At 43.7% G+C, this 15,166-nt stretch overlaps 1 protein-coding gene across 5 annotated transcripts in view; it reads right to left on the bottom strand.

Moving 5' to 3' along the window:
* Positions 1–15,166, bottom strand: part of PLXNC1 (plexin C1) — a 149,919-nt gene that overhangs the window by 65,877 nt on the left and 68,876 nt on the right. For all 5 annotated transcript variants that reach the window (XM_049627463.1, XM_049627464.1, XM_049627465.1 and 2 more), the window contains 3 exons: positions 12,328–12,415; positions 10,084–10,186; positions 9,841–9,942 (listed from right to left, as the gene is read on the bottom strand). In XM_049627463.1, the coding sequence (XP_049483420.1) occupies positions 9,841–9,942; positions 10,084–10,186; positions 12,328–12,415 (293 nt within the window). The remainder of the gene's footprint in view (positions 1–9,840; positions 9,943–10,083; positions 10,187–12,327; positions 12,416–15,166) is intronic.

Here is a 15,166-nt window from a genome sequence, read left to right as displayed (position 1 = left end):
GCAAAGCCTGATTAAATTCTCCTTAAACAGACGGGGTGGGGGCTTTATTTGCTGGTAGGCATCACTTTCCTTTCAAAGACAAGACAATCGTGATTTCTTTCACTTTTCTTCTCCAGATGTCACCATCTCTCATTTGATCATTCTGTTATTCTTTGTACAGACCGCTCCCCAGCACATCTGTATTCTTCTATAATATGGTGACTAAAACAGGACAGAAAAATTCTCTCCGGCCAATATAAAATACAGTTCTTCAGCACCAGTGCATTTCATACTCACACTCTTGACATTTGGAAACAACCCCCAAGTCCAGAGACGCATAATCACGTGAAATCTGGCTAAGCCACAGATGCCAACTGTAGCCACGTAGAGGCTAAAATCTGGGAGGAAGCCACTTATGGCACTGGGAGAGCATCAGTTGTGCCCAACACCTGTCTACCACCTGCTTCTTGAAGCAGCCTCATATTCTCTGCTCCTTCATATGTGTAATGCTCATCATGATGGACTTGCCGGGCTGTTTGGGCTGCCCCTTCTGCTGTGAGGGATGTTTTATTCTCTTCCTCGGCAAACACACGTGCTATATGGTAGAGCGGTCACCATCACTCATTATCACTATGGATTGGTTCTGCAGGTTGAGGTAAATTCATCGTTAATGTCATCACAGCCATGATGTAAGGTGACAGAGAATTGATTTCGGTGGCAGAATTTATTTTAATCACTTAGTAGAGGACTTTAGTCCCATATTTATAGAATCATGAAGGGTCTGAAAGGGTCACTTTAATTATTCTGTTATACTTGACTGCCTTTTATGGGGGAAATTATCTGCACGAGTGGTACTTGGAATGGGGGGATTAGCAAAGACTTCAAGGTAAATCCCTTGCAAATGTCAAGTGTGTGCTATATAGCAGAAGGCTTACTCTTCGCTCTGACATGGTGACAGCTAAGTGAACAAGTATTTATTGAACACGTACAGGGTCCCTAGAACAGTGCTAGGTGTTTGTAGCAAGCCAAATCCAGTCCATCGCCTGCCTTTGGATGGCCCGTGAAAAAAATGTCAAAGAAGTAATAATGTTCCACGACATGTGAGAATACATGCATTCTGATATTAGTGTCCACAAAGAAAGTTTTTCTGGATCACAGCCACACCTGTTCATTTACGTACTGCCTGCGGCTGCGTTCACACTACAGGGACAGAATAGTTGTGGCAGGGACCGCGGGGCTCCCAACGCCTAAACCATTCACTGTCTGGCTCTTTGTAGAAAAAAATGTGCCAACCCTTGCACAGTACAAGTCCACTGCCCTTCTTAAGGAGGCAAGATGGGACTGTGTTTCGTTTCGTTTCATGTGAATCCCAACGAAGACTCACATACACATCCAAGTCGGCCGAGAGCCCCACGTTTCTTTCCGGACAGCCCTTCTGGATTCCTGTGTTTATACTGTGATATCTCCTCAAGCAAGATGTTCGAACACCCCCAAGTAAATGCTACTTCTCTACTCTCAGGAGAGGATAAAAAGAGCCTTATAACTAATGTAAAAAATATTTTCGGGGGGTTATATTTTGCTCCTTAAATGGTTCTGGAAACACCATCAGAAGACCCACCACGTTGCCTTATTAACTTCTTATTTCTCCCTGAGCAGAGACAGCCCTGCTACTTCGAAAGGATTTTATTTTTAAACCTTATTGTTTAGAGAAGTTTCCATTGGCTGTCTACGATGAAATCCAGCCCGGTCTGTCTCTTGAAAGCCGATGCTTCCAGTCTATTTGCAAAGAGGGTCCGATTAGTTGTCCTTTGTTTGCTTGGAGAACCTCTCTTAATGTTAATAAGTGAGTTAAAGAGCCACCAAGAGGACCTCATCAAATCAACTGTGCAGGTGTACAAGGAAAAAAAGAAAACGAGAGGGTAGCTATATGGCTGTCCTGTATGGCTGCAACAATTCTTAGAAATATAACATTTTCTATTTTTACTACTAAAGGTTTTTGAAAATCCTCTACAGACAGAAGGCAAAGAATGATCTCCCGACAAATGTTGCACACACTTATTGTAGATCTATTTTATATTTTAATCAAGAGTTAATTTCACAGCCTGGCGTGAAGCAGCGGGCCCAGGAGCTGACACATAGTAGGGGTTAATTTAAAAACATAATCTAGTTTGATCCGAAAAGACACTTCCTTAAAGCCTTACAGTGAGATCCTGCCCTCATCTTAGGTCCAAGAATTTCCATATGTCAAATCAAAATGCCTCTGACAGCAACCTTCACAACCTGTGTTGTCCAGCAATTAACCTCAGAATAGTCTACTTCCTGTCAGCTACATTTTAAAGACCTAAGAGTTATTTCTAAATGGCTGCCCAATTGTAAATTATTTAATAAGGTCCTACGAACCTGGTTGCTCATGAGTTTAGATCACTCCCTATTTTGTATATGAGAGCACATTAGAAACTGGTTAATTCGGTGATTACAGAATACCCGGCTATTTTTATTTTTTTAAAACAAAGTCGTTCTAAGATATTGGAAACAGCACAACCACTAAGAAATAGTTATTTCTGAAAAGGTCTACGAGGATTGCTTCTGACAGTAAGAGTACTTTTTTTGTGAAGTCTGACGTCAACACAACTCAAATTACCATGACATTAATGGAGAAAATACTGCTATGATTGAAAAGAATATGGGAAAGAGGTGCATTAGGAAGGCTCAGTTTATTAAGACCAAATTGTACTCTATTAATCTGTTTAAAAAAAAAAAATCTGAATATAGCAAAGCTCTCTGTAGGCCTGGACCTGAATCGACACTCAGTAAAACGTCTCTCAGAGTTTCACTGGTGAAATTAGTTCAAACAGGACCGCATAAAAAGTCACATGGATTCAAAACCAGCTGGAAATCTGAAACCAAAGGACATTAGAGAGATGAAAGGTAGCACAACTAATTAAAGGAAAGTGTCCTGTAGGGCCCTACAGGGGTGAATATTTGGTTCGGCATTATTTAACATCTTTATTAATGACTGAGAAGGATGGAAGTAATGTATTCATGAAATGTATAAATTGAAAAGAGCAGTGACCGGCAGCGGCGATGGGCAAAGTATAAAAGGAGGTGAGACATGGAAAGAAAATCCAACGCCACCAAAGAAAAATTAGAGCACTAGATAGAACAACATGGTCCTCCGTCTGCTTTGCTCGGCCCCCAGGTGAACGCTCCTTCATGGGGTCCCCAGTAGAGGCCCCAGGAAACTTGGGACGTAACCTCCAGTTGGTCCCAGGAAGGACCAAGGGTCAGAACGGCAACTGAGATGGCCCTTGTGAAGGTCCTGTGCTGAGAGATCAAGGCTCATTTCTCTGACCTGGGGACCCTGAGGTGGGGCCGCCAAGGCCACTCCACAAAGGCGTCACTCTTGGCCACTGAACTTTTTGAATGTGGCAACGCAGAACTGGGCTGGGTGACCGGGACTCCAAGACAGGTAACTCTTGGAGGTAACTCCTCCCCTCCACAGAGACCCCTGACTGCGAATTAGGCTCAGCCACTCCAAATCCACCCCTCTGCTGAGTTTCCAGTCAGCACGTGGTTCTTGCTGCTCCACTCTCCTACCGGCCTCAGTTTCCCATCTTGAGCCTCTTCTCCTCTCCCCGTCCTGGAGAGGATACCAGCCTGGCCTGGGCCTGAATCCTCCATTCTGACCACACCCTGACCTCCCCTCCCCTCTGGAGGCTTCGATACTAACACACTGCCTTCGTAGCCTGTCGCCCCACCCATGTCGGCACCACCGATGCCAAGAGAAGCCAGTGTTAGTTTTCTCCCTTCCAGATTGACCTTTTCCATCAATATGACATCATTTAATACTTGTTTATATTCAATTGAGGTCATACAATGGAGAGTAGTGGTTAAAGCCGGGGGCTCTGGAGTCAGACTGCCTGGGTTCAAATCTCTTGCCTATTATTTACTATCTACTTACCCTCTATAAGCCAACATTTCTTCATCTATAAAATGGGAAAAAATAGGTCCATTGTGAGGCTTACAGAAACAGATATTCTGAGCTCAGGATATAGCATCGGCTCAACAAATACAGGTCACCACTATTTAATTTAGTACGTTCTGGAACTCCTTCTTACATCTTCTGACGTACATACACACTCAACTGCTTCATGAAAATGAATTTTCCTTCCTCCAAAATATTAGAAGTTCTACAGCGTAAGCTCCTTGAGGACACACATTGTGACCACCTGTCTAGCACATAGTAGGTGATCAATAAACACATTTTATTAAAAAAAGGTTTTTTATGTTTTATTTATTTTTGAGTGAAAGCAAGAGACAGACAGAGAGAGAGAGACAGAGCTCGAGCAGAGGAGGGGCAGAGAGAGAGGGAGACACAGAATCCGAAGCAGGCTCCAGGCTCTGAGCTGTCAGCACAGAGCCCCATGTGGGGCTCGAACTCCCAAGCTGTGAGATCGTGACCTGAGCCGAAGTCAGACGCTCAACCAGCTGAACCACCCAGGTGCCCCTCAACAACCACATTTTAAACGCACGGGTACATGAACAATTGCTGGTGAATCCCACAGCGCCTTGCACGTGCTACACCCATAGAAGCTACTCCACAAGGTCTGTGTTAAACTTAATTTCACTTTTAGAGGTAAGGTCTCTGCAAGGGTCAGTGTGGATTACCTGTGAGAAATTAAAACGCACATTCAGAGGTGGAGGAGGATAAGACGAGGTGGTGCAAGGAAGAAAAAGTAAGAACCACGTGAACGTAAATCCCCCAAGGGCAGGAGACATGGCTTCGTAGGGCGTATTTCCACCCTAGAGAGACAAGCACACTGCAAGGAATAACACATATTACAGCCACACCGTATCATCGATCTTCACATCCTTTCTCCGAGAACAGGAAAGAGAGGGCAGCCACCTCTTCTCACAGCAGGTGGAGGCACCAGATAGAAGACTGTTTAAGAAAAGGAAGGAAAAGAGGTGAGTGCCGGGCGACAGGGCCAACCGTCTGAGACAGACCAGCCTTCAGAGCTGAAAATACTTCTCATCCAAAGGGCAAACCCAGGGTTTTGAGTTCATTTCCCTCTTTTGGTGGTACCTTTCCTTAATGCAGCCCCTCCCAATAAATGACAGCACATACGGGAAGGTCAGGTGAAGAGACTGAGGATACGGTCGTGACACCGTGAGGGCAGCAGGCCCAAACCGTGATCGCACCAGGAACCCCATGTCCTAAATGCTGTGTCCTTGGACGAGCAAATGCATACATTAAAAGACAAATGTCTCAAGTAGCATCCTACTGCTGCTGAAGAACAAAACCAAAACTCCTATGCCTGGTGTGGAAGACCCCAGAGATTCAGGCCACGGGGTCTTTTAGGCCTTGTGTCCCACAGGTTCCTGCATCCTTCTGTTCCAGGCAATTCAATTACGTGGGGTCTCCTATAACAGACGCCCTGGAATTTTCTGGCAACCCACTATACTTTTGCCTATGCTGGCCCCTCTGCTTAGAACACCCACTCCTCTGTTTTCATGTGTCTCGTCCCTCAACGGTTGGCTGAAATGCCATCTCTGTCTATCAATCCATCCATCAATCAAAGCCCTAACCAACCACACTGATTAAGTGTTTTTAGCTGCCAGGCATTGGGCTTAAATAAACAGGAATGACTAAGACAAGTCTGCAGGCACAGAGAGCCTCTCCGGGTTTTGTGTACTTTCTGGTACTTCTCCTATGTTAGTACTTTTTTTTATCTTATATTCTTACTTGTGTACTTATGTATAAGATTCTTGAGATTGACAGAGACACATGTGTTTGATTCATCTGTGTCCTCCTCTTTGTACCTGTGAAGCTCAATATAATGGTGTCTACTGGGTGCTCAATACACATGTGTAGCAAGAGCCAATCCCAGCTCAGCATCATGAAGCCTAAGGTCGTGTCTGCACCATTCACATCTCCTGTCTCCAGTGCCTGGCAAACAGGAAGCACTCGATACATAGGTGACGTGGGAAGATGCATTGAGAGAAAGTTCTCAGTGGCTTCTCTGCTAGGAAAAGTGTTCACCACTTCATTTGAGGCCAACACAAGACCCGAACTGGAAACGCAGATTTACATATCCATGTGACAAGGAACGGCACTGGTGTATGCCAGAGCATGAGAAAGCCCTCCTGCGATCAATACTACTCCATTCCCTATTAACCCAAATCGAGAAGATTCTGTTCGAAGCCACATGTTAAAAAAAAACATTCCAGGATCAACAAAATACCTTTCTCCAAAGAAAGAAGGGTCATTCACACAGCAGCACTAAAGACATTGCCTGGGCTTTTGGTTATTTTCAGCCAGTTCCTTTAACCACATGGTGTCAAAGGTCAAAAGGAATGGGGAGACACAATGCAGGAAACCAGGATGCAGTGACTTTTTTATAACATAAAAGAAATTTTAAAAGTCATTGCCTGGATCACCACTCAGCAATAAAAAGGAACACACTATTGACCCATAAAAGAACTTGGATGAATTTCCAGAGAATTATGTTGCGTTAAAAAGGCCAATCCCAAAAGGACTCATTTTGGATGATTCCATTTAAATAGACTCCTTGAAATGATAAAATTATAGAAACGGAGAACAGATTAGTAGATGCCAGGGATCAGAAAGGGGGAGTGGGAGGGAGGAGGGAAGGGAGTGTGGTGATAGAGCTGTTCTGTCCCTTGACTGTTGTCACTGTCAATATCCTAGTTGTGATATTGTGTTATGGGTTTTGCAAGATGTTACTATTGGGGGAAAGTGGGCAAAAGATATCGAGGGTCTCTCTTGTTTTCATACAAGTACATGTGAATCTACAATTCCCTCAAAATAAAAAGTTTAATTTTTTCCCAAAAAGTCTTAAAAAAGAAAAGTTGGAAGACTCACACTTTCCGGTTTCAAAACTTATTACAAAGCTACAGTAATCAAAACAGTGTGACACAGGCACAAAGACAGACCTAAAGACTAGTGGAACAGAACAGATAGCCCAGAAGGAAACTCTTGCATATCTGGCCAAATGGTTTTTGATAAGGGAGCCAAGACCATTAAATAGGAAAAGGACGGTCTTTTCAACAAATGGTGTTGGGAGAACTGGATATCCACATGGGAAAGAATGAAGTTGGACCTTTACCTTATGCCATATATGAAAATTAACTCAAAATGGATCAAACACCTAAATGTAAGGATTAAAACTATATAACTCTTGGGGCTCCTGGGTGGCTCAGTCGGTTGATTGTCCAACTCTGGGTTTTGGCTCAGCCTGTGATCTCGTGGTTGGTGGGATCAAACCCCACGTTGGACTCTGCACTGGGCATGGAGTCTGCTTGAGATTCTCTCTCCCTCTGCCTCTGCACCTCCCCTGCCCTTTCTTTCTCAAAATAAACATCAAAAAAAAAAAAAAAACCCCACCAAAAACCTATAAAACTCTTAGAAGAAAATATGGGAGAAAAGCTTCATGGCAACGGATTTGGCAATGGTTTCTTGGATGGGACACCGAAAGCACAGATTAAAAAAAGAGAGAGATAAACTGGACTTCATCAAAATTAAGAACTTCTATGCATCAAAGGATACTATCAACAGAGTGAAAAGGCAACCTATGGAATGGGAGAAAATATTTGCAAGTCATGTGTCTGACAAGATGTTGATATCCAGAATCTATAAAGAACTCCTATAACTCCATAACAACAACAAAAAACAAACCACCTGATTTAAAAATGGGCAAAGGACCTGAATAGACGTTTCTCCAAAGAAGATACACAGATGGCCAACAAGCGCATTGTAAGATGCTCAACATCACTAATCTTTAGGGAATACAAATCAAAACCACAATGAAATACCACCTTATATCCACTTACAATGGCTACCATTAAAACAACAACAACAACAGTAACACAAAAATAACAAGAGCTGAGAGGATTTGGAGAAATTGGAATGCTTGCACACGGTTGGTGGGAATCTAAAACGGCAGACTACTATGAAAAACTGCATGGCATTCCCCTCCAAAATTAAAAATAGAATTACCTTATGATTCAGCAATTCCCCTTTTGGATATATACCCAGAAGAATTGAAAACAGCCTTCAAGAGATATTTGTACACCTATGTTTATTGCAGCATTATTTACAATAGCCAAAAGATAGAGGCAACCCAAGTGTCCATCCACAGATGAATGGAAAAACAAAATGTACTATAGACACACAGTGGAATATTTTTCAGCCTTAAAAATAAGGAAATTCTGACCCATGCTGATATGGATGAACCTGGAGGACATCACGTTAAATGAAATAAGCCAATGACCAAAAGAAAAATCCTGTATGATTCTACTTACATGAAGTCCCTAGTGTAATCAAATTCATAGAGAGAGGAAGTAGAATGGTGGTTGCCAGGGGCTGGGGGTGGGGGAAGAGAAAACGGGAAGTTATTTTTTAATGGGCATGAGGTTTCAGTTTTGCCAGATGAAATATGTTCTGGGGATGGTTGGTGGTGATGGTCGCACAACTGTGTGAAGGTATTTAACACTACTGAGCTGTACGCTTAAAAGTGGCAAAGATGTAAACTGTGTTAGGTGTGCTTTACTAAACTTGAAAAAAAAAACCCAACTAAAATGACAACAAAGGATAAATTTAATTTTTTAAAAAAGCCACCGCCTCCTTGATCCAAATACCTGTCACTACGCCTTTGTTTTAGAAGCCAATGGTAAGAGAAGAGAAGCCCACCCCTTAATAAAACCTCAAAGACTTTTCAAATCTGGAGATATTGGCACACCGAGCCTTTCTAATGCCTTTAATTAACTTCATAATCCATCATGATTCACGTTCCCTCTCCCTGTTAGTTATTCACCTAAAGTTACCATCAACTTTTCGGTAGTGATGAAAAATGTGCTACTTATCTATATTGGCACTTGACCTTAAATAACAGCAAATGGATACATCGAAGCCATAGATTAGTCATGAAATAGAAAACCAAGCCTTTTTTAGAAAAAGAAATGTTGTTTTTAATTTGTCTGCTCCTGCTAGACCTCCCGATTAATAAGATCGAGAACTTACCCTTTCTTGTTTGTCACCACATAGCACATGCTCAATTAACTTCTGTCAACTCACTGAAGCCAGTCATTCTAAGCATGGCCACTATTGTCTGCCCAGAAACGTTTACATGGTCATGTCTTTTTTTTCCCAAACATGTCTGTTGGTGGAACTTGGTGATTTACTATGATGAAAATAAGAGGAATTTCCAAGGAAATTTCATGGAAAATATCTTTCCATGAAAAAAATTCACGGGGAAATGGGGGGAGATGTGGGTGTGTGTATATATGTATGTACATATGGATGTATGGATATATGTATATGGTTGATATATACATATATATGTATACACACACATATGGCAACAACTCTTTGTTTTGGCACTATTAACTCTGGGTTAGATCATCTCTATAACGTAAAGATGAGCAATCTGAATGAGGTTAGTTTGTATACTTTGCATAGACTCCCCTCACCCCACATAACCCCCAGGAATACAACTGTAATACGTGGTTCGAATCGAAGTCCCCTCAGTGCTATGTGTTACATGCTTCCTTCTACCTCCTCCTGAGTGAGCCACAAAGTCACCTTTAAAATTTCACTCCTCCTGGAACAATATCATTTTTCATAATTATAGAATTTTAATTTCTTTTATGTGAGTGTGCAGCCTTTGATGTATTGAGCCAATTAAGGGAAACTTGGTTAAAAATCAAAAGTAGAAAAGGGAATTTTTGTAGAAAGTCAAACAGGGAATTTTTAAAAGGAACCCAGAGCAGTGAGGAGTTGTTATTGTCATCTAAAGGGGATTTTTTTTCCCCATGATCAGCACAAAACTAGGGTCTGACCTGCAAGCCCGGGTTGGCTCTACTACTCCTATTCTCGGTGAATCTTCCTCCTCCCGCAGTCTTGGATGGTGCCCGTTTCTCAACAGCAACTTGACAGTGTTCCTGAAATGAAGAATATCCCTTCAACATCCAAGCAGTTGGGAAATTTAGAGTTTGAAACAAACACAAAAGACAGACTGGGACTGGGCGGTCACCAACACTTATTTCTGGTTCAACCTTGTAATACCAAAAATGGCACTTTACCTGGTTTGTCTTGTAATCAGATGGGTCACAAGCTGTGAAGGGGTGGATACACTTTCTCTCACTTTTACACCAAGCACAGTCAGTTCCAATACACGCTGGGCATCTGGCAACACGGAAAACCAACTTAATTCCAAATCTTTAGGAAAATGTTCATGCCCTAGAATTTCCCTCCGTGATGCAGGGTGCAAGCATTTAAAACAAGAAAGAAGAAAAAAAAAAATCCCTGGACAGAGTAGGATGAACCCAGGGGAGGGAGGACAGTCCTTTGAGGATAGAGCACCGACTTTGTGCCCTGCTCTGGGCAGCCCTCAGGGCTGATGGACTGTCATGACACCTTTGGGGGTGTTGCCATGGGAACCCGAAGCCAGGGTCACCTGCTGTGCTGGTGGATAACAGGAACCCACTGGCTCTGTTTCTGAATCCAGTTCTGCTATTTGTCTGCCCTCAGGTAAGTTTCCCCTCCGGAGACTCACCTTCCCCGCCCTGCCCTCACTCACTAGAGCTGTAACTAACACCCCCACTGCCTGGAAGGTGCGAGACCGAAAGTGTCACCTGGCAAGCGGAGGGAATGGGGTGCCAGTGTTTGCTTTTTAACCAAATGAAGGAAGAACTGTGTCTACTCATCAAATAACCTATCATGTGAGGATAACAGTAGAGGACTTGAAAAGCATGTTGTAGGAAAATCAGAGTTGAAGGAACAATAAAAACAGACTCTGAGGTTGGTCTGGAAACACAGCCATGGGAGGCCAGGGGAAGACTTGGCCTGGGACAGTGAGAGGGCCAGTGTAGGGAGAAGAGACACCATTCATATTTCACAGATTCTTCAAGAAATGTCAAAGCATTCGGAGCTTCTGACCTATAGAAACTGCAGACTCATGGGAGTGTTTATCCAGGCACCTAAGTGAGCTAGAAGCAGGCTTGTGATTTGCATTCCCATCGCGGCCCCTTAGGCACGAGTATACTAAGTGTAATGTACTAAGTGTTGTACTAAAGGACCAGGTACTCAAGGAAAGGGCACACTCACCCTCTGGGGAGCTGTGGGTCTGAGGTCTGGTTCTTAATTACCTAACTGTGGGCCCCAGGGCAAGTCACTTCCTTCCGCCTGGCCTCTACACTGGGGATGGGGGACCCGCTTTACGTTTCAACTCTCTTTGAACTATACATTTTTTTTTTTTGTTAACTCTCCCCCTCTTTTCCTATTTTCACAGACTTCTGAGGCTTTCTGTATCAAGTTTACGCCCCCCCGCCCCCGCTATATTCATTCAGTTTATTTGTTAGAAACAACTGAACTCAGCCCCTCTTTCAGAGTACCCCGGGTAAAGATGAGGTCCAGAGGCCCCTGTTTGGATAGCTGTAGAGTGGCCCTCCAACCCAGTTTTGAGTCTGAGTTCATTTTCCCCACGGCAACAGTGGTTCCCAGGCCAAAAGAAACATTCAATACCCACATAGTTGGTCAATCAAACCACTGAACGAGCTATAGAATCACTAATAACACGGCTTCCCGTTGTTTCCATGGGAACCTCCATCCCACCTTTCGACTGGAAAATCATGCATCTGAGAAACACATTTCCTCCCTGTCTTGTCTCTGCTTGAGAAGCAAGGAGTGAGGCGTGGCCCTAAATCAGGGGAGGTACAAAGCCCAACAGGGCAAAAGGTGGCACAAAAAAGTGGGGGAACAGAGCTAACATGTTCTTTTTAATTTTAAATGTTTTATTTATTTTTGAGAGAGAGCGAGCGAGGGGGGAAGGGACAGATCATGACCCGACCGAAGTTAGATGCTCAATGGACTGAGCCACCCAGGTGCCCCAAACATGTTCTTTCGATGAAAGAGAGTTCATCTTGATCTTCTCCTTGATGATTTCCCTGGTCTCATGCTCACACCCTCTCCCCTGACTCAAATTCCCAAAGCCATTCGGCTCAGGGGGGAACATAGCACCCCTTCTGCTGTATTTTCTTCAGAGTGCCTGTCCGTCTGGGGAAAACGCATTTCCCTGTCGGTAGCAACACTTAAGCACAGTTGTTTGCTCCTTAGCTGCTGCACCTTACTTATTAGGGCTTGAACGAGCCGGCTTATTAGCTCAGGGGCCCTCCGATCTCCCCCTTCTATCTCCCATCAGGCCATGCTCCAAAAGGCACTTTAGAAAGTTCTACTCCGCAAAAGAATTCTTTCGGAAATGGAGGCGTAAAACATATAAATAAATTAAAACCAATGAGAGAATACTTAAATTTCAAATAAAATCTTACTCTCTGAATGATGAGCAGTTGGTAAAGTTGAATCTTTTTGATAAATGCCAAGAACCGGAGGAGAACGTCATGTTGACAGCTAAAACATCTGGAGCAAAGGGGGAAAAAAATGTCAATTATGGTGGAGTCCCACTATCGTCAAGCAAAGCTGTAAATGCAAAAAATAAATATTTTTGCCTCCTTTGCATAGAGGGTGGGGGGGGGTGCCAGCTGTTTGCTAACATTTCAATCAGTATGTGGTTCCTTCCCGTGGGCCACTCACGTCAGGCAGCCCAAGCGCACAGCACAAGCCTCCAAACAGACCCGGGCCCACCTTGTGTTCCAAGCTTCCCACGGATAATCACTAGGAAAAAGCCATTTTATAGCCCATTTACATCTCATACTCTCCCCGGGATCACTATCTCAGCTTGCAATTGGCCACAGCATAAGAATCAAACAAGTCACCAAGCAAGAACTGCCTAGAACACGATAACCAGAAACGTTAGAGAGCAAATCCTGTACCTTCAGCAAAATCCACGCTACCAACCTTTGCCTAACAAACCCTAAGCGTGGTTCCCATGGGCTGGGATCCATGATCTGCTTGGAGTCAACTGTCACCAGATCAACCATCAGAGTTGTCTTATTTGCTTTTGGAAACGTACTCATTGGCTAGAACACCCTCAAAAGGATAGAGAAACAAGAAAGATAAAAACCGTGCTGAATCAGCATTAGAGAAACGTCCTATTTCCTGTAGGTCTTTAACTTACATATTCTATCCAAGGTGGTTCCCAAACCCAGCTGTGTATCAGAATCACTTGAGAAATTGATGAAAATAGAGATTCCAGAGCCACGCTTCTAGAAGTTCTGATGTAACACACCTGGGGAGCACCTGGGACTCTGTGGTTGGCAATGTTCCCCATGACATGATCGGTAGACAGCCAGGTTTGGGTGCCGCAGCCTGGACAGCACCTGTCAAAGCCTACTGCACCCAAGCACAGCGCTCAGTGAGGTTTTCACTGTCCTCCATTTGGGGACAACATCGTCTTCCTTTTATGAGTTAATGGAGACCAAGGACGATACTTTAAAAATGAAGGCTTTCCTTGATAAAATAAGAAGTGGCCTAAGTTTGTTGGCATCCTTACTTTCCTTACTGAAATTTTATTAGTGTGTGATTCCCAAGGTCTGGGAAGATACTTCTCTACGGCAGTAAAATTCATGCTAAAAGCCAGGATGCCACATCGAATTCTGCTCACATTAAGTGATTACATGTGAAGTGTGATAACCCTCTGTTGTAAAGACAAGGAGGCTTGGAGGGTTGGCATGACCCCTCAGCAAGAGCATTTGCACAGCCACTTGTAAATGTTAGTAGAATGGACATATGGACAGTAAGCCTGAGAGACTCCCAGCGAAAATACGTTCCAGTGTTCAATGATGAACACCAGGAAAAGTTGTAATTTTCTTCGTGTCAGCTACGCACAAAACACTACTGGGAAATATCAGAAGGAAACTAATATATTTGATCTCTGCTCTGGTAGCATTTACAGTTATTCAGGAAGACATAGAATGAATTAGGTAAAAAAAAAAAAAACAAAAAACCCAACGATAGGACAAGGAACATCCCGTGAGAGTGGTCTGAGTTCCATGCAGCACCTGGCTACCAAGATGGGGGTGACTGTGGGGACCTCAGAGGGTGCCAGAAATACCGTGGATTGTTATGAAGGAGGTGACATTCCCTCCCATGTTTCAAAGCAGAAGGGCAATAGGATTTGATGAAAGGGGTGAGGGCAGAGACAGAGGTTTGGCAATGACCACTGACCGGCTGAGCGCAAGAGGTGGGAAGTGAGTTTGTTTGCCGGCTCAGAACATGCAAGGCCTTCAAAGAAAAGGGCAGGCAAAGGTCGAGTGCAACTGATGGAGGCCCTAAAAGCAACCAACTTAGCTTTACCAGGTGATCTCCGATACTTGGAAAGCAGATTTTACACATGAGCAAGAGCTGCATTTTAACGAGCAAAATTAACTAGAAGCGTATCACAAAGGCTGCACAGTGTAAACAAAGAAAAGTGGAGAACTGGAATCATTTTCCAAGCAATTCAATCCCAAACCAGCACCATGAGCCGACATTTGTAAGCTTGGGTCTCTGGTCTGGCACACTGAACTCCCTTTGGAGCGGTTGGGGATTAACTGAGTGACACCAGCTCTCCTCTCCACTGTGATGGTCACCCATTTTAGGAGACCTGCACCAATACTGTGACCTTACTTCTAGTGCTTCTTGCCCGCAGGGATTCATGAATTCTCAGTGTGTCCACTTTAGCCCCCCACCATCTCTGGAATCTACCAATTTCTCTACACCCCCGCCTGACTCTGTGCCAGCCCTCACTGTCACCCTCACCCGGATCACTGCAACAGCTTTTCTTCTGTCTGCTTTTTCAGAACCCTCTCCTTCCCTCCTCCAGCCATCCTCCACTTTGGCCATTCAACAAAAATTTATTGAGTATAAATGATTAATTTGTGCCAGACACTCTAAACCTTCTTTGCTATCCATTTTCTTTTAATTTTTTAAATTTTTTTTTTTTTTTTTTTTTTTTTTGAGAGAGAGAGAGAGAGAAAGAGATCGAGCACACAAGTAGGGGAGGGGCAGAGAGAGAGGGAGACAGAGAATCCCAAGCAGGCTCCGCACTCTGAGCACAGAGCCCAACACGGGGCTCAATCTCCCAAACCATAAGATCATAACCGGAGCCAAAATCAAGAGCTGGACACTTAACCAATTGAGCCATCCAGGCACCCTGGTATCCGTTTTCTATCACTCTGCTCTCTACCTCTCCCTACCCCATTTGCCCTAACCATATAGAGCCTCTTTTGG

The sequence above is a fragment of the Panthera uncia genome, chromosome B4 (assembly GCF_023721935.1).
Source record: "Panthera uncia isolate 11264 chromosome B4, Puncia_PCG_1.0, whole genome shotgun sequence".
Lineage (NCBI taxonomy): Eukaryota > Metazoa > Chordata > Mammalia > Carnivora > Felidae > Panthera > Panthera uncia.
This window is presented reverse-complemented; position numbering and strand designations above follow the sequence as displayed.